The sequence below is a fragment of the Spermophilus citellus genome (genome assembly GCF_964194105.1).
Source record: "Spermophilus citellus genome assembly, chromosome: 4".
Lineage (NCBI taxonomy): Eukaryota > Metazoa > Chordata > Mammalia > Rodentia > Sciuridae > Spermophilus > Spermophilus citellus.
Window position 1 is genome coordinate 29858440 of NC_138185.1, and position 19911 is coordinate 29878350.

General features: G+C 48.6%; 1 protein-coding gene across 1 annotated transcript; it reads right to left on the reverse strand.

Moving 5' to 3' along the window:
* Positions 1-314: 314 nt before the first annotated feature.
* Positions 315-12815, reverse strand: ADISSP (adipose secreted signaling protein). The gene is made up of 6 exons (XM_081292593.1): positions 12634-12815; positions 6680-6796; positions 5181-5323; positions 2228-2366; positions 1168-1290; positions 315-971 (listed from the first exon to the last, which is right to left on the reverse strand). The coding sequence occupies exons 2-6, from the start codon at positions 6696-6698 to the stop codon at positions 871-873; spliced, it is 525 nt and encodes a 174-aa protein (XP_081148719.1). The 5' UTR covers positions 6699-6796; positions 12634-12815; the 3' UTR covers positions 315-870.
* Between the last annotated feature and the right edge of the window lie 7096 nt (positions 12816-19911).

Sequence of the window (19911 nt, forward strand, 5' to 3'; positions counted from 1 at the left end):
TTATAGAGAAAGTAAGTTTTCAGCTGTGCACAAGGCAGGAACCGGCCATAAGGGGGTGCTGCTGTCAAACATCCCAAATACTTCCCCACTCCTGAAGACCTCTCCCTGGCCAGGGCAGATACCCATCCCCAGTTAGCCCCAGGCCTAAAATGCCACCACCTGTGCACAGCTCTTCTGAGGCCAAGGTCCTACAATACCACTGGCTGTTCTTGCCTCCTGAAAGGATGAGTTACCCAAGTCCTTGCCTGGCCCATCTGTGAGGCATTAGACAATTTTGAGACCAGAGAGAACAAAAAAACCCATGGCCATGTATCCATTTAAGTTTTTATTTCTTATGGGTTCTAACCCAACCAGTCATTTAAAAACCAAGTAACTCAGACCTGAGGGGTAGGAGCTGGGAACTGCGCCTCCCTCCTACTCACATGGGTAGCAGTGGGGAAGAGACAGGGGTGGGAGAGGTGGCTGAGGCATCCAGGCAGCAGCAGCAGTAATGGGGTGTTGGCGTCACAGAGCCACTCAGTCCTCTCCCAGACCCTGACTGGAGCCCACATGGCTTGGGATGGAGAGTGGGTAGAACCCACCCCAGAATCTCCCCTTCCCCTCCTTAGATAGCCTCCTTGGGGGCTCAACCCATTTCTTCTGGCAGGAGACTGAGGCACACGGAGAGGAGGAAGTGGGAGAATAGAACACAGGAGAGGCAGGATAGTGGCAGAATGAAGGCAGAGGTGAAAGGTGTGGGCGAGGCCCCAACACCACCCCTTCGCCCACCTGGGGATGGGGTGAGGAAGCCACATCATCACGCAGCATGTTGGGAGACCAGGTGGGGTTTAAGGCTGAGGGGCCCCAAGACAGGTCGGCCGGGTGCGGGCCTCAGTCGAAGCCATGCCAGTCACTATGCTCAGAGTCGTACTCCAGCTCTGCACCCACACACTTGACACCGTCCAGTAGCATGGGTGTGCCGTGGTGTCGGTCTGCAAAGCAGGCATGCAAGCTGGTGTGTCCACTGTGCCCTGGCCCCACCCCAAAGGGTCCTCTCTCCCCTAGAGATCAGGTAGTGGGGGCCACTGGGAGGACCTGGGCTAAAAAGTTGGGACCCCATTGGATAAGGATCCCCGAGGCCAATCTTGCATCTGCTCCCTTCCAGCCAGATCTATGCCTCACACTCACCCATGACACGTGCCTGTACCGTCACCCGCACACAGGCACCAGTGCCACCCTCGCAGGCTAGGAGCATCTCCTCTTTGAGGACGCCCTCCTTGTGTGCAGAGTACTCGCACTTGATGCTGTAACCTGCCCAGAGACAGGGGACAGGTGTGCCATCAACACCTCCCACAGCTTCCCAATCCTGTCCCCAACACTTATGGCTATCACCCATCACATGACATGCTAAGCCTCCCAGAGAATGGGGCAAGAATGGCCCCTTCAGAGCCCAGACACACATCCCTATTGGTAAGATGTGCCTAGAGGCCTAAGAAGCTTCCCTTTCTTCAATGAGCTCAATGTGCCTCTGGCCTGCAGGCCATCCCCAGCATGGCTCTCAAGGTGAGGCAGACTCAAACTCAAGCTTCCAAAAGAAGGACCTGTGTATTCAACACAAAGGCAGGCAGTGAGGGGGTAATGGAGGACAAGGGAGGCAGGCAGGGTGGAATGTGAGCAGACTGTGGTAAGAGCAAGGCAAATGCCTAAGGCATGTTGCTTGGAGTCCACTGGAGGACAAGATCATGAAAAGGTAGAGAAAGGGGGACATGACACTGAAGCTGGGGTCTATGGGCAGCACATGGAGAAACTGACACCCTAGCCTCTTCCAAGCTGAAGGTAGCGGGTGGAGCAGGGCCTGAGACCAGCAGGGTTGGGAGAAGCAGTGTGAAACCCAGAGCCTGGGACTGGTGGGTGCTAGAAGTTGGCCACACAAAGTTCTGCGGCTCCAGCAGATTTTTCTCGAGGGCAGACAGGAGGGAGGGTTGGAGGCCCAAAGCCGGTGGTTCCCATCTTGATAACTTCCCCACTAAGGAAACCATCAGGCAATGGGCAGATGCAGGCCTGCAGTGTGAGTTCATTGGCTTCAGTCAAAGAAGGGAGGCCTGGGACATGTGAACTACCAAGTTATCACTGCAAGCTCTTAAGAGGTATGTGTCACTGACTTGAAGTATCCCATATTCTCACTCTCTCACACATCTGGGACCTACTAGAGGAGGGCAGGCCTCCAGAACCCCAGGAAGGGACACACCTTCAGGGATGGGCATGACACTGAGGAGCTTGAGGTGAAGGCTGGGAACAGGTGCCTCCCGGATGTCCTTGCTCAGCCTGCGCACTGGGGGCAGAGTGAAGGTAATCTCATACCTGTGCAGGATCTTCAGGAAGCCAACCTGTAGCAGAAAGGGTGAGAAGACAGGCACCTCCAGTTACTGATTCCCTAAGAGTCCATGCTGCCTATGATCCTTGTGGACCACAACACCTGCTTCTCTGGAAGCCTAACTCCTTCCATCACTTTAGCTAGACCCCTAGTCCAGTGGCTTCAGGCCCTCTGGCAGAATCCCTTCCCCTAAAGGCCAGCACAATCCTCATCATCTGTCAAGGACCCCACATTCCTTAGTGGCCTATTTTATAAAGAAGATTGAAGTCAGAAAATGACATTATGTGACCAGGGAAAAGTCTTCCCTAGATCTCTTGGCCAGTCTTGCCATATTGGCACATAAGGCACTAGCCACTACTTTGAGCCATATGGAGGCTCCAAGTCCCACAACACAGACCATCCACCTGTCCCCACTACTACCAGCACCTATTCAGAACCAGTAGCCCAGGGTCCTCCAATCCCTAATAAGGAGACACCAGGTAACACAAAACAGTGTGGATGAGGGATAGAATGAAATTAGGTAAGTGGACACCAGAGTACGGGTATAGTTCAGTGTTAGTTCATGCCTAGCATGTGTGAGGCTTTGGGTTTGATCCACAGCACCAATTAAAACCCAAAATGAACTCCAGATCAGCTGTGTAAGTCCACAGCTGGCCCACAGACCTGACTTCTGCCTGTCTCGCTGGCATCAGATACACCCACCTGCTCACTCAGAGGCCCCTATTCATGGCCCATGGAATTTGTTGTTGTTTAGTACCAAGAATTAAACCCAGAGGTGCTCTACCACTGAAATACATTCCTGGAACTTTTTATTTTTTATTTTGAGACAGAGTTTCACCAAGTTACTTAGGACCTTGATAAGGTACTGAGGCTGGCTTCCAACTTGCAATCCTCCTGCCTCAGCCTCCTACTTGTATGGAATGACAGGTATGGGCCATCACACCTGCTTGAATATCCATTGTTTATACATAGTGCTTGGCAACCAACACTGTCCCTTTGGGACAGATGCCATCCTTGGAAACTCAGTGATGTGAAGAATTACAAGCCAGAGTGGCAGTTGGGCACAGTGGCCGATGGAAGTGCCAGTCCAGTAAACACAGGAGGGATGCAGTACCCCCAGCTCATGTGGGCAGAGAATCCTGGTCACAGTTATACAGGGCAGTTTGGAAATGGTTGTGTGGAGCTTTTAGCCTTTCAATGGGACCAGCCTTACATCACCACATGATAAAGCTCAATCCAGGTGATCCCCTCACACTCTGCTGGTAGTGGGCATACTTCTCAAGAAGCCTTTCTGGCTATACCTGCTTACTGTGACTCTGTGATCCAGCTGCACCACTTGCAGAATTTTCCAGGAGAAATGCTCAGAGATATGCAAAACAATAGTCATTGATATCCTATTTATAACAGGAAAAGAAACAACTGTAGCACCTAGGCACAGGGAAGCAGCAAAATCAATGATGATACACATGATGAAACACCAGGCAGGTATAAAATCTCATGGAAGATTATTTCCTGATACAGGCAGGAGCCAGTTCACAAGAAAAGCAAGCAAATATACCCTGTCCACTGTGATGCCAGTTTTTTGTTTTTTGGCTTTAAAAAACAAAAACAAAAACAAAGCTTAAAAAATGAAACCTGGACTGATAGATATCCAAATATTAACCATGGTTATTTCTGGATAATATAACTGTGGCTACTTTTAAATTTCTTTTTATTTTTTGCAGTGCTGGGGAGTGAACTCAGTGTCTCATGCACACTAGACAAGTGCTCTTCTGCTGAGCTATATCCTTAGCCCCTTATATTTTTCTCATAGATGTGAATGGATTTTGCAATGAGGGAAGGGAACTGGGTTTTTTTAACTAGGTTTTTTTTTTTTCTCATCGTTGTTGATGTTTTTTGATTTTTAAGCTTTAGTTCGTTCCTTTTTTTCCCCAGGGGAAAACTGTCAGCTGTAGGAGAAAGAAGGAAGACATTAGGGTTAGACAGAAATGGATACAAACCTGGGCCCCTTCTGAAAAGAGCAGCAAGCCCCTTTTTAGGGCAGTCTCCAGGGAACCAAACCTCTGCCCCCCACCACAGGGCATTTCTACTCAACTCTGGATCCTGGGCTTATTGACCAACCTGAAGGCCTCAGTCTGGCCCCTGCAGAGACTCCCTCCTGCCTTTCCAAGTGAATAGGGGACCTATCAGTCTCCTGGCAGTTGGAGGAGTCATGTGTGAGGTACGGCCATGAGAAAGGGGTACTCTACCAAGTAGAAAATGTGGGATGAAGCAGGATATGTAGTTCAGTAATAGAGTGTATGTTTAGCAGGCACAAAGCCCTAGGATCCATCCCCAGGGGCAAAAAGAAAAAAAAAATGGAGTAATCAATACCATTACAAAGAGCCCAAAACATGGTAAAAAGTCACACTTTGTTATCACCATATGTCTGCATCACATACCTACATCTTCCATTCTCACCAACTCTATAAGGTGTGAATTGTCTCCACTGGAGAGAAAACAAATGAAGATGACCTGCCTAAGGTCATAGAGCCAGAATGGCAGGCCTAGACCTGAATCCAGGCTTGTAGCACTACAGCTGCCTTGACACCAGCCTTCCACTGCTACTGGCTGGGTAAGGCCAATGACACCAGCTCTACTCACCTGGTGATACATTCATCTCATTAACCCCCACCACCACCACCATTTTATAGATGGGAAACCAAGGCTCAAGGAGGGGCAAAGACATGCCTGTGAATGCCACTGAGGAAAGAGGAAAGACAGTCCCAGAAAGCCAGGTAGAGCCAGAGAGGAGGTAAAGCTGATTCTGGGAGAAATATGAACATACCTTGACCAGAAAGCTGCTATCACCCTCCTGGGTGACCATGACCATTGAGTCATGTAGCTTCTCATCAAAGTGGACATGGCTCTGGGAGCCTTCGGCATCATGGCCTGCTGCAAAGCGGATACTCCGGACTCTGGGCTTATTGCCTAAGAAGAGTGAGAGAAGAATCCAGGGGTGGCTACGTTCTCCTACCCCCAGAAAACTATGTCCCCCTTATTCCTTCCCCATAACTGGACTTCCCTTGACATCACCCAGCACCCACTTGGCCAGGCCAATTTCAGGACTAAGTCCACTGGCAATCAAGAAGCTTGAGGTTATCTACCTCACTCCTACCTGCCCAGTCATCCCACAAAAGTCATCCCCACAACATGGTCATGGGACCCCTCAGGACTGGCTGATATGACTCCCCCCTTACTTGGAAGGGAGGAGGCTGGCACCAGAGACAGGAAGACACAGCATTGTAGGGCTTGGCCCAGGTCTCGGCACACCTGGCCCTATACTCTCCTTCACAGTGCCAAGCTCCCCAACCCTGGCATCTTCTCTCGCAGGTCTGTCAGTACATGAGGCCCCAGTCTACTCCCTGTGATGACCTCAGCCAACCTGGGGGCCAGAGATAGAAGGAGGTGCCCTTCTTGGAGGTGGGAGAAATGAAGAGGGTTAAAAACTATACTCCGTCCACTTAGGAGAGACTGCAGCTGTCACTAATGCTCACTGATCACTGGCAGGTTCAAGAAGAAAGAAGCTGGGGAGCCTCCTCGTCCTCCCCATGCCCTTTCCTCTCTGCTTAGCCCCCATCAAGGCCCTTGGCTGTCCCTGAGCTGGGTCTGGTTCTCCAAGGCCTGAAAGATCAGGGGATTGAGAGGGGAAGAGTGGTGGGGAGCCAAGTGGCTGGTCTGAATGGTCACTCAGGCTGAGGGACCCCAAGAGCATGAATCCAGTCCTCTCTGACACTTCAGCCCTAGGCCTCCCAAGAAACCTATCTGGAGTCCTTTTGGTGGGAAGGCCTGGGCCAGCCTTGGCCTGGGTTCTTTGACATTCAGCAAAAGCCCTGGGGGCCAGCCTGGTACATCCACAGTCCTTATTGCACTTCATTAACCTGATTATAAGATTTTACCAGAACTCCCTTGCCTAAAACTCTCCAACAGCCCTCTGGATTCAGTGAAATACAAATGGCCTGCTGTGGCCCTGCCCATCTCCCCAGTTTCAGTACTTAACACAAGCCCTGCATGTTGCTGGACCACTAGCAGCACAATAGGGTATCTCACACAAGACATAGGAGCACACACCTCCAGAAAACAGCAAACCAAGGAACTAGCAGGGGCCTCTGCTAGGGCTTGGGTGACCCGCAGGACCAGGCACACACAACTCACATGTTCGGAATTCATACACCATGCATACAAACACACACACACAGCTGAAGCAGGCCCCCCAAGCAAAAATGCCCCGTACCCCAGGGCCCATCTAAAAGCTCATGCACACCCACAGGCCAGGAGGACACTCACCCTTGTTGGCTGCAGCCATGGACGCCCTCCCTGCCACCGAGTGAAACACACAGCTCCTGCTGTATACCTCCGCTCCAGCTCAGCAGCCTCCCATGCTCCAGGGACACAAGCAGGAACCTGAAGGATGGGGGATGGAGAGGGCAGTGGTCAGGATCACCCATGAGCCCATGACTGGGAGAGAGCAGAGGGCTTTGCTTAGGAAAGACTCAAACTGCTGCTGCTTTCAGCAGCCCAAATGGGGCCTGCATCCCCTTGCACAGGGGTCTGCCTGACCCCTTCAGCCACTGACCACAGACATCAAGAGCCCTCACCCCTTCCTGACCCCCTACTGAGCCCAGGGCCCTGCCAGCACATGCTAAGTTTCTGGTGCCAAAGTGCCAACATAGGTCAAGTGCCCAACCCACTTGAGACTGGCAGGAAACAGCCTGGAGAGAAAGGGAACTTTATTAATTTTTAGGGGCCAGTTCTGGCATTGCTGACCCTGAAGGTAGACCCAGGGGGTCATACATATTATTCAGGTCACAAACCCAGTGCAGCTGTGTGCTGGTCAGTCAACAGCATGCTTGGAGATAGGAAAGAATAGGGGACCACAAGAGATAACTCTATCCTTAGAGCTTTCCCCCTAGTGGTCAGTCAGAGCCACATACAGAACAGAGGCCCATGGAGAGGATGTTACCCCATCTGAACCCACCATCCAGACCCTGCACTGGCTCAGCTCATCAAAGGCTGTCTCAGTGCAGAAGCAAGTGTGAGGTGTCCTAAGGATACCTCTGATGGGCTGAGCTGGTCCTATCTAAGCATCAAAAAGAATAAGAAGCACAACTGATGGAAACAGATGGAATACGTAAAATCAGAGCATTCACAGAGATTACAAAAAAAAGAAGAACAAGGAAAGCAAAACAAACACAAACCCTCATGTATCACCACTGATGGCAGCAGTGCCCCTTAAAGAGAAATAATTCTACCTGTCCCTCAGCCTTTCTTGTAAGCAAACTGCCCTGGTGGTTAATGGAAAGCTCCTTTTCACTACAGATTCCTTACTAATAAATAACAAAGGAACAACCAAATGTCAAGTAATTCTGCAGCGCCTAAAGAAACAAATGCCAGAGGCAACAACAGTGAGAAGATGCTGAACCACCAAGGAAAGGCGGGTGGAAGTAGATACACACAGATGCCCAAGTGCCACCAATGGATGACCTGGTGTTCTTAATGGGGATTAACACAAGTTTGCAATAGGGGGATGTGACATCACAAGGCCACACACAGGTCTGTCCCCCTCACTAACCACAGGACAGATGGCCTTGACACACTGATGCCTCCTGATGTGAGGCAGCCAAAAGTCACAGCACCACTGACAAGGGATCCCTGCCAAAGATGCTTAACCTGGATCTGATAGGGCCCCTAGCTCCAACTCCTCAATTACTAAAAACCAGAGGACAGAACAAATTAAACGATGCCCTGAGCAGACAATGAGACAAACCCAGAAGGCCGAGTATTCCACAGGATGACTGACCTGTTTTTTTCAAGGTGCAAGAAAAAAGAAACAGAAAGATTGTTCTAGATAGGGAATTGGCAAGTTACAGCCTCTTGGGCCACCACCTGTCTTTTGTAAATAAAGTTTTACTGGAATGTAACTGTTCTCATTCATTTACATATTGTTTGTGGCAGCTTTCGCACTAAAACAAAACTACTTCAAGCAGTTGTGACAGAGACCATATGGCCGCAAAGTCTAAAATATTCACCATCTAGCCCTTCATAGAAATGTTTTGCCAACCCCTTTTCTAGATTAACTCACACTTAAGGGACAGAAAAATCTACAGGACAACTGACCTGGTTTTTTCACTGAATCAGCTACAAAAAGAAAAGGACACGGGGGAGGGGGTTTTTAACTCCCTATAAAAAGACATTTGGGGGCTAAGTGGGGAATGTAAGTGAATAAGATAGTAGAAGACACTAAGAAATTAGATGACTTTGTTAGGTGAGATATCAGAATTGTACTCCATAAAGAAGTATACGGCTTTATTTTCTCAGAGAAACACACTCTGAGAGACGAGTGACCCATGAATGACCTTGGGTAATCCAGAGAATGAAGAAAAACCATGGGGTGGCCTCACGTCAGGGGCTGGGCCTATTGAGGGCATGACTTTTGAGATCCCTCGGGGGCTAAGCCAGACAAGTCCACCCAGGTCCCAGCTGTGTGTTCACAGCTTGGGTCCCAGGAGTCCCTTGGTAGGAGGCCTAGAGATGCAGGGAAGGGCAAGCAAGGTTCAGGCCTGTGGAATGCAAGGTAGGTCAGAGCAGCAACAGCCCCTTCCTTGGAGGCTAACTCCCAGGCCTAACTTGCAAGGAGGCAAACTATACCCTACTCACCTCTAGCCAGGGCTGCTCTGGAGACAGCTTTCCTCCAAGGAGCCTGGCCCTGGAAAGCAGTCTGTCCCAACCCACCTACTCCAGCCACCCCCAAAGCTATAACTCAGAACATGTGACAAACAGCCAAATGCAAGGGTGCCAGGCCTCCTTCCTTCCTCAAAGAGGCTGCTCCAACCATGCTTCTGTAGCCATATAGTAGTGACAGCCCAATATCCACAAGCCTCCCCTACCCCGCCCCCCAAGTACCCTGCTAAAACTCTTAACCAATGGCTCATTAGAAGCTCCTAGAGGCCCTCTTCACAAAACACACAGACCCAGTATATGCAGGGCCCCTCCCTGTCTTCCCCTACCCCACTGCCTGGTCCCCGCCTCCTTTTGCCGGACCCACCCTTTTCACTTCTGGGATCATGTTATCTATCTTCTCCACCTTAAAAGGGCAGTGACTGGTTTTGTCCTGAGCCCCCAGCACAGCACCTGACAGGGAGCTGCTGACTTCAGTTCATATTTGTTGAATGAATGAATGACATCTCTAAGGGGAGCCCAAATATAGGCCTTGGCTGGACCCTCTAAGCAGACATGGTGTGGTCAAGGACAACAACTCTCAGTATCTCCCTTCTCAACTCTCAGAGCAAACCTCTACCCTGAGGGCATCACTCCCCTGGACTTCCTCTGGCCTTGCCACAGTGGGCTGGTTACCTGCCCATGCCTACCTTGAGATGGAAAGACTGCTCAGGGCAGGACCCACATCTTCAGTGCCAGAACTCATGACAGTCACTGAGCAACTGCCTGTAACCCTCCGTGAGAATACAGAACAGGGAGGCAAGTGACTTCAGGGGCCCAAAGAAGGTTGGAAAAGCCAAACCATCTTTCACAACAGAGAACCTGCCAGCAGCTGTCCTTGAAGCTAGACTCTTATCCACACCATTTCCTCATTAGAAGCAGGAAATGAGGGCAACAGACCTCCCCTGATGCAGCCATGTTCACAGAGAAGTGCTAGGCCACCTTGCAACCCCTAGGGTAGCCCTGCCTCCAGTCTCCTCCTGTGCCAATTCCTCACTATGGTCTAAGACACACAGTCTCCTAGAGACAGCAATCCAGGTTTAAATTGAGGTTCTGCCCTTTCTGGCTGCATGGGATATTCCTATCACTTCTCTAATAGGCAGGAATAAGGAGTGGCCTCTTCCTCCCAGGGTATGGTGCAGCTTTGTGCCTAAGATCTGTGAAAATGCACCCACCCTGGACCTCTGTAAAACCCCAAAGGCCTGGTTTCTAAAGCAATAGCAATTTCACTAGGAAAAAAAAAAAAAGCACTTGGAGAAGAGGCACTTCAGGTCAATCCTGGAGGAGCCAGGAGTGGCCCTTCAAGAGGACCCCAGGGAATTCAGCTTCTTGGAAAACAGCTCAAGGGTTAAGGGGACCTCCCCCCTCCCTTCTTCTATTCCCAGGGCAGTCAGGCCCCCAGGGAGGGATGAAAAGAAAGCTGCTCGAAAGCCCCCTATCCACCCCTCCCCAACAATCACAGGAGCTCAGAAAGATGTGAACAATGTGTATCTTTGCCCTCCTTCCATGGCTAAACAAATGACCCAGCCTCTGCCTTGGGTGCTGTCAGCAAGTCAGGGGTAAGACTCTGGACAGTCACAGGATGGGAAGGACTGAAAAGCTGGGACAAGGCCTTTGGGGCTTCTTTGGCTTTCAGCTGTTCTCATGCAAACGGGGGAAACTTCCATTAGGGGGACAGAGAGGTGCTAGCCCAGATCCTTCTTGGTTTTGGAAAGAAAGGCTATTTTAAGGCTACTAGGGACTAGCAAGTAACCAGACAGCTGGACAGTTACTCAGGAACCCAGTTCTGCCCCACAGAGTGCTGGCTGTCACTTCAGGGTGTCCCATGCAATGGCCCAAGCTTCAAACTGGACAAAGGGCCAAAGACCAGTCTATTGGTAGCAAAGCAGAGCTCCTGAACCCAACACCCTTTTGTCCCCAATACATGCAACCTCCTTGCCCCAGAAGCAGCCCCCAAACTACCAGGTATCACAGGGCCAGCTCCAACTAGATCTTTGTTGTGTGGCTAGGGGTATGTCCCCAATCTCTCAGGACCTTATTTCTCAATAACTCTTCAATCCCTAATCTCAACCTGGTCCAAGGTCTTTCTCTATGCCAGGCGAGACAGACAACCTTCCACTCTTACTACCATTTCCTCCACTACACCTATCCTGGGGCTCAGTACTGGTTGAAGCACTCAGTGTAGCCTTCCATTAAAGCTCAAGTCTGTAAACTGAAACACCCAATAAGGCCTTGAAATTGGGCAACAATAAATGAATGCCTACTTCCTAGAACATAACCCAGGACTGAGCACATAGCAGGGCCACATACTTAACATTACAGCAAGGCAATGCTGGAGGAAGCCATCAGCTCGGCCTTGACCTAACTTCATTTCCTCCTCCCTCCAGAAGGCCAAAGATGTGAGGGTTAAGTAAGGATTTTTTGTTTGTTTGTTTTCTCTCACAGTGAAGCAGGAGTTGAATTTGGGAAGGGACTCCCACCCTCCTCCCACCCTCCTTCCTGTTTCCCAGACAAGTGCTCCCCTCCCCTGCCCAGCTTTCTCTCTCCTCATTCCCCCTGCCCTCAGCTAGAGGGTGCTGAGACTCCTCTAGTCTACAGACTGCCTGACCCACCCTGACCTGGCCCTAGAGACCTAAAAGACCCAAGAAGCAGAGGCCAGAGTGCATTCAGGGGATGACAGATACTTCTGACCTTTCTCAGCTCCCTAGAGTAGAATAATGTCCTATCCCCACTTCCCAAGGCCAAGACTCAACAGGAAAGACAGGCTGAGAAGCCCTTTTCAGTCTGACAGGGTCCTGGGAACGTTGGTCCAAAATCTAAATCAAATCACTCTAGCTACATGATATCAGGGAGGCCAAACTAAGTCTCCAACGTGCTAGGGGACCAAGTGTGGGACTCTGTTTCCTTTCTTATCGCCATCCCTGTGGGTGTGGCACCCTCAGCCCCACACCATTCTCATCTTCTTGGGAAACAAATGCAGCTGAACGTACCCCATCATATCCTTCCCGAGCATCAAGGCAGCGGTTCTGACCAAGATAATCGCCTGTGCTTCTTGCCCTCACCTCGGCTGACGCAGGAGTCTCCGGAGTCCGCACTCCCAGACATTACCGCCCTCTTGCCCGAGGGTTCAGAGCACCGAAGGCTCAGACAGGCTACCCGCCCAAGGTCAAATTACGAGATGGTAGCGACACCGAGGACGCGGCAGAAAGCGATGCTAACCTCCCCCCCCCCCATTACGCCCCCGCCCTCACTGTGTCACTCGTGCCCCGCGACAGCGCCCCGCGGAAAACATTCCTGCTCCACCAGCTAACGGTCACCCGCAACCCGAAGACCTAACATCACCCCACTCAGGTATTGGGAAGTCCTCCAGGCCCGGCCCCGACAGCGGAGTCCCCCTGCCCCACCCCTCTTATCACCCCGAGCCGGGTCCAGGCACCAACTGTCTAGGACAGGGACCCTGCCGGGAGCGGAATCTCGGCAAGATGGGCGGACCCCGGAGGCTGTGAGAGGAGGAACAGTCTCACCTTGTAAGCGCACCTCTGGGATGGGCCAGGCAGGGACAACCGCGGTGGTGGCTGCGGTGGCGACAGCAGCAGGCGGTGGCGACAGCAGCAGGCGGCGGCTGCAGCCCGGCCACAACGCTGAGCACGAGGAAGAGAGCCCCGAGCCACTGCCGCCCGCCTCACGGCACGCCCCCGCCTATGCCCATTGGCTGGTTGGTGGGTGGGGCGAGGGCCGCTTCAGACCAATGAACTAGCTTCAGGGAACCGCCAACGAGCGATTAGCCACCAGAGTCACGTGAAGGGGGCGTTGCGCCTGCGCCCTATGATAAAGCGGTTGCCCCAGGACCCGACGAGTTCTCGCGATGAAGGCTGCCAGGCTGCCAAGCCGCCGGTCGTAGCCGGGAACTAGAAAGCGACCCGAGGGAGAGAGGGTAGGAGGGGCGCCTCAGAGACTCCGCCTTTGTCCCACGTCCCTGCGTGGGGGTTTGTACTTCCCACTTTGGCCTCGACTTGGGCGGGGCTTCCCCTGGGCTTTGCTCCCTCCGGTGACCGTAAGGCGGGGCTGCCGGCTAGGTGGAGCGCCCAAAGGTGGCCTTTCTCCCTCCAAGTTTCCACGTCCTCACCATCAGCCGTTACGACCCACCCTAGTGCTGTCTAGTAGCTAAGCAGCCATCTGTCCGGTTCTGCGACCCCCGGGCTTTGCTTTTCCCTTTCTACCCCATCCCCTGCCTCGGAGGAAGCGCGCCCGAGCGGACTGGAGACGCGTCCCGAGAGCCTGGCCCAGCCCAGATAAGCTTCAGAACAAAGGCACACGGCATGGGGGGTTGGGAGATTTTGCGGGCGCCCCCGGGGACCGCAGCCTCTGCTCCCGGTCTCCATGGAGGCGGTCGCCATGGCAGCGGGATGCGCCTCGCTTAGCCTGGCGGGGGTAGCACGTGGGCGACTCCACAGCGCTGAGGAACCGGAGGCGTGGCCCCCGGGTCCTCAGAGGTTCTAGCCGTATCCATGAACACCCTATTCCCATTTCTGCTGACGGGAATAATTTCCCTAAAGTACCAGTGAATGAACCATCTAAAGCACGCAGCCTTTTCCTTCCAAAATAACTAGGAGAGAGGGCTTTAACAACTGAGGGCCAGCTTCCTTTCTGAAGGGCTAAGGTCACTGCCTTTGAAGAATCTTTTTTTTTTTTTAAAGAGAGAGTGAGAGAGGAGAGAGAGAGAATTTTTAATATTTATTTTTTAGTTCTCGGCGGACACAACATCTTTGTTGGTATGTGGTGCTGAGGATCGAACCCCGGCCGAACGCATGCCAGGCGAGCGAGCGCGCTACCGCTTGTGCCACATCCCCAGCCCCCTTTGAAGAAACTTAAAGAAGCCACTTCCCGCTGGATCCCTGTGGCCCCTAACTTTCCTGGTCTCTGATCCGTACACTTTTGAAAAATAATCTTTCTGAGCTATTGTTTCCATCGAGTCCTCCCATTCCTCTAAAATGCTGCGTCCTCCGGGACTGTCTCCAGCTGAGCTTCAAACTTCAGCATTTTGGGTGATTTCGTGCGTGAGCTCTCTGGCCTTTGAGAACACAGTCTTCCAGCGCAGACTTTGGGAGTTTTCCACATTGTGGTCTCAGCTCATCCATTCCTTTCCACTCGCTACCAATTCCCACCCTTCCTTCCCAATACCTAACCCCCCCCCATCCCTGCAATGTATTCTTTTTTTTTTTTTCAACTTGGCAGACAGTGGGCCCAGAGTAGTCTGCAGATGTATTTTGTTTAACCTACATGAGGCTTTAAAAATAATTCTTCCCCTCCTCCCCCTTCCTCCTTCCCTTTCTTGCAAAAGAATCTGATTTCCAGACTTCTTTTGAAATAATAACATGGAGTCATTACAGCCTGGCACCAAATTCTGATGCTGAGTGGTAGTTACCACTTTAGGACACATCAATTTACCATAAATCCTATCAATCTCTATTTCTCATGTTTATTTTTAACTCCTGGGTCTGTGCTGACATTTGATTTCATGAATCCTTCCCCTCCTATGGTATCCTCCCACCTGAAAAGTCATGTCTAGTATAGACTCCCAAACACAGACTAGCTGCTCCCTACTGCCTGGGGCCATTTCCTAATTGTCAACTCCTTTCAACAAATATTTACTGAATGTATGATGGGCAAGTTACTGTACCAGGTTCTGTGAAATGGAAGGTATCCCCAGCTTAGTGGGGAGGGACACCACATAAAAACAACTGTGGTCTCCTTTTTCTGCCAAACAATCCTCATACTTCCAGACCCTGGACTGTCTGGATAACTGGGAGGATCTACAATACAGACTTGCCCATGCTGGAGATACTACATGCTCCTGGGGAAGGCCACACAGTTCCAGAAAGTCTTCAGAAGAAAGCAAAACTTTTGGTGCCAGAAGGAAGTTAGGGTAGAAGTTACATGGCTGCACCATCTCTGCCCAATGAGCCTGTGTACCAAAAGAGGCCCTGCCAACGTCAGAGTGGTATCCAGGTCTGAGGGCTTCCTGTCCATAGAGTGTTAACTGAACTAAATGACTCTGAAAAGGAAAGCCACAGGCCCCTACCAGGCTCCCTAGAGATGGAGACAGTATGGGAAGGAACTAGGAGTAACTCCAGGTTAGAAGAACAGATGAAGAACATGGAAAACACCCACTCCAGCTCCAAACAGTAATTCTGGATGATGGGATGGGGGAATCAAACCCAGGGCCTCACACATGCTAGACAAGTACTCTATCACTGTTCACTGTTATGGTTTAGATATTAGGTATCCTCCAAAAGCTCATATGTGAGACAATGCAAGAGAATTTAGAGATTAAATGATTGGAACATGTGAAGTTTAACCTAATCAGTTAATTAATCCCCTGATAGGATTAATTTGGGGGTGACTGTAGGCAGATAGGTTGTGGCTGAAGGAGGTGGGCCCCTGGGGATGTGCCTTTGTAATTTTATCTCTGCTTCCTGGTGCCATGTTCCCAGCTGCTTTCCTTTGCCACACACTTCCATCACGGTGTTCTGCCTCATCCCAAACTCTGAGGAATTGAATAAATCATCTATGGACTAAGACCTCTGAAACTGTGAGCACCAAATAAATTTTCCTCCTCTAAAATTGTTCTTGTCAGGTCTTTTGGTCACAGAACAAAAAAGCTGACTAAAACAATCACTAAGCTCTATACCCAGCCTGATTCTTATTATTTTTAATAAAAAAACTGTGTCCTCTTTTGAAAGCTACTTGGCAGATTCTAATAAAATTGATATATGCCGGGGCTGGGGATGTGGCTCAAGCGGTAGCGCGCTCGCCTAGCATGCTTACGGCCCCGGGTTCGATCCTCAGCACCACATACAAACGAAGATGTTGTGTCCGCTGAGAACTAAGAAAAAATAAATAAATGTTAAAATTCTCTCTCTCTCTCTCTTTGTCCCCCTCTCTCTCTCATTCTCTCTTAAAAAAATTGATATATGCCCACTTTTACACAGTAATTCCTCTCAATTATATACCAGAATACATGTATACACATATTCATGGTTGCATTTATAATAGCCCCAGACTAGAAATAACCAAATGTATACCAATAATAAAATGAATAGATAAATTGCACTATATTTGTACAATGATATATTACCTATCAGTGACATCATCATACTGAATACATGCAACAACAGGGATAATTCTCACAATATTGAACAAAAGAACAAAAAATAATATATTCGGGCTGGGGATATAGCTCAAGCGGTAGCGTGCTTGCCTGGCATGCTCGGGGCACTGGGTTTGATCCTCAGCACCACATAAAAATAAAATAAAGATGTTGTGTCCACCGAAAGCTAGAAAATAAATATTTTTTAAAGTTTAAAAATAATAATATATTGTATAGCCTAGTACATGTCTTTTAGCGAATGTATGTGTGCATTTCTCTTGCTTATTTATCTAGAAATGGAATTGCTGGGACATAACTGTGTTGTTTTATAATATGTCAATTTAGCTAGAGTAAACTGTTTCAAAAATTCTCTTTAATATATGTTTCCAATTAAGGTGGGCCATGTGGGCCATGACAGACATTTTTGCATGAGATTTGAAGAATGAAAGGAAAGCAGCAACAATACCAAATTTGAGGGGCTGGGGATGTGGCTCAAGCGGTAACCCGCTCGCCAGGCATGCGCGGGGTGCTGGGTTCAATCCTCAGCACCACATAAAAATAAAATAAAGATGTTGTGTCCACCAAAAACTGAAAAATAAATATTAAAAAAAAAACAATACCAAATTTGACATTTGCAAGCTCCAGGCTGGAGCTTTGTCGCCCACACACATTGTTGCTGATCTGCAGCTTTACCTCATTGACATGGGATAGCAGTTAGGCCTGCAAACTTACACCTTCCCTGGGTCCTCTTTCACTTCTCTGACTCCTGGGCCAGATGACAAAGGGGGCCAGCTGCTTCTGCAGTTTATTCACATCCAGATTAGAGGCAGTGAGAACTGACATGAGTTCCAGTTTGTCCTCAAGCCTTCCAGCTTATGCTTGTGGATTCCAGTGTGTTCTTTCATTCCCCTGCCTTATATTCTTCTTCCCATCGGCCTTCTTGTAGACTTTAAGCTCCAGAATTAGGTGCAAAAACAAAAGTGTTACAGAGATTGGAGACTCTTTAAACAACTTCCACAATTATCTAGTCAAATCCCTATAAGAAATCCCTTCTACTACTGATTAAACCATAAATGATAGCATAGGCATCTGTAGAAACTGCCAAACATTTCTGAAATGTAATTCTTGACACTCCCATTAGCAGAGTATGAGAGTTCTAGTTGCTTCACATCTTCATCAACATAAAAATTAGCATTTAATTTATAAAAATACTACACCATGCAAGTCAAAGCATGGCAACAGGCCACCAGTCTTCAGCCTCTACTATGAGCCATGTCCTTCTGCAGGACAATCTCATAGTATCAAGATTACAAATGCATATATTTTTAACCAACCAATCCTGTTTCTAGAATTTATCATACATATATATTCATGTACAATACTAAATATACTAATATATAAGATTATTCATTGTTGCATTATTAATATCAAAAGCCTGGAAATAAATGCTTTCTGAAGTAGAGGACTGACAAAGTAAATTTAGGATAGACAATAGAACTTTTTCTTTTTTCTTTTCTTTTTTCTTTTTTTTTTTTTTTTTTTTTTTTGGTACTGAGGATTGAACCCAACCCAGGGGGATGCTCTACCACTGACCTACAACCACAGCCATTTTTATTTTTTTATTTTGAGATACAATCTTTTTTTTGTTTTTTAAATTTGTTCTAATTGGTTATACGTGCATTTTGACACGTGAGATAGGGTCTTGCTGGCCTCAAACCTGCAATCCTCCTGTCTCAGCCTCCTGAGTCATTGGGGTTATAGGTGTGTACCACTGCATTCAACTTAAATAACAAATTCTGGATACTCTTTTCATGCCTTTCTCTCCCACAGGATTGTGAACACTATTTTATACTTTTCTTGGTGTTCCTGGCATTTGGCACATCATATGCACTCAATAAACATTTGGGGAATCAATCAATGAATTAACCAGGGAAACTAGAATTAGTGGGGGTCAGAAATGGGAGAGACAGCATTGGCTGTCCAAGGGGAATTTTGGGAATGAGAGAGATATTTAAAGAAGAGTTATAGAGCTATAATGTAAGATGTAATCTACTTTAATATCCCCAAGAGACATTTAGCAAAATCCTCCAATTGCTTCTGGGATTTGATTTGTGGTTCTTGGGAGATATAACTGTGGGTTGGTACAGTCTCAGGTATATCTGATAACAGGGGTAGAAGGGTCTCAAGGAAGAAGAGCCTCCTAGACCCAGCCCAACCTTTGTCATGGAGAGGCCAACAGATTCTTTAGGGCACAACCCAGTCACCGAACTTGTATTCTAGGGCCACTGTGCTCCTGCTAGGCAGAACCATAATCTGCCCAACTGATGTTTCCTCAGATTCTTCATATAAGCTATGACTACTAGTATCACATATAGGAGCCTATACATACGGTTAAGTGAATGGAAGTTTTAGAGAATAGAACTCTGGAAATCTAATGTTGACTAAAAAGAGTGTTAGAACTGTGGTCAGTGTGTGGGAGAAGCTAGTGGTTTGATCCTCAGCACCACATACAAATAAAGATGTTGTGTCTGCCGAAAACTAAAGAAAAATAAATATTAAAAAATTCTCTCTCTTTAAAAAATAAACAAATGTGTTGTTTTAAATCTCTAGTGGCAATTTATTATATGATGATAACTAATACAGGTTATTTTTTATTGTTGCCATTGGAGCATTGCTATGAATATTGCTGTAACTTATCTCTCAGAACACAGAACACAACAGTTTGATTAGGTAGAAAATCAGTGTTTGAACCCAAGTCCCTGCTGAGCTTAGGGATGGGGCTCATACCAAAGGAGTAGTCACCAATTTTGATTTTCATTCATTCATTGATTTTTTTTTTCAGTGCTAGGGGAGCCTAGGGCCTTGCCCATGCCAGGAAAGTGCTCTACCACTGAGTTATACTCCAGCCCTAAATGTTTTTAATGTTACTGAATTTGGCTAAATATAATCCTGATTCATGAAACTCTTCCTGTTTGTCCATAAATAACCGTGAATACCTATCAACCTGCTCTAAGAGTTAAACTATTACAAATAACTTATACCAATGCCTATGCTTCATCTCTTCCCTTTGCTTCCTCTTAGAGGGAACCACTATCCTTGATTTTTGTCCCTTCATTACCACAAGGAAGAAATCTGGCTCCCAATGATTCCTGCCTGGTATTCATACCCATATGTACCCTTCCCCTTGAATGTTAGCTGGACCCAGTGTCTTTCATCTAATAAACAGATGTCAGGCAAAAAATATGATGAGGTGTCACTCCCTTGGTTACATTAGATAACATTGTAAACTTCCATCCCACTAGCTCACTCTTTGCTCTCTCCCTTATTGGCTTTGATGAAGTATGCTAGTATGCCAGAGATGGCCACATGGCAAGGAAATGGGGGCAGTCACCTACCAGCAACCAGCAAAACACTGAAAAGCTCAGTCCAATAGCCTACAAGGAACTGGATTCTGTCCACAATCAAGAGAGCATGGCTCCTTCCCCTGTTGACCCTTCTGTCTGACACCTGGAGTACAGTCTTGTAAGAAACTCTGAAGCAGAGGACCCAGCAAAGCTGTGCCTAGACTCTTAACCCCCCAAAAAATGTGAGATAATAAATGTGTTGTTTTGGGCTGGGGATGTGGCTCAAGCGGTAGCGTGCTTGCCTGGCA

Excerpts from the sequence above, each read along its gene's own strand:
- ADISSP (XM_081292593.1), bottom strand. Across the intron at positions 1,291-2,227 it reads TGTCATGCCCATCCCTGAAG|GTTACAGCATCAAGTGCGAG; the intron begins GTGTGTCCCTTC and ends GTCTCTGGGCAG. Across the intron at positions 972-1,167 it reads GGTACAGGCACGTGTCATGG|ACCGACACCACGGCACACCC; the intron begins GTGAGTGTGAGG and ends CCTGCTTTGCAG.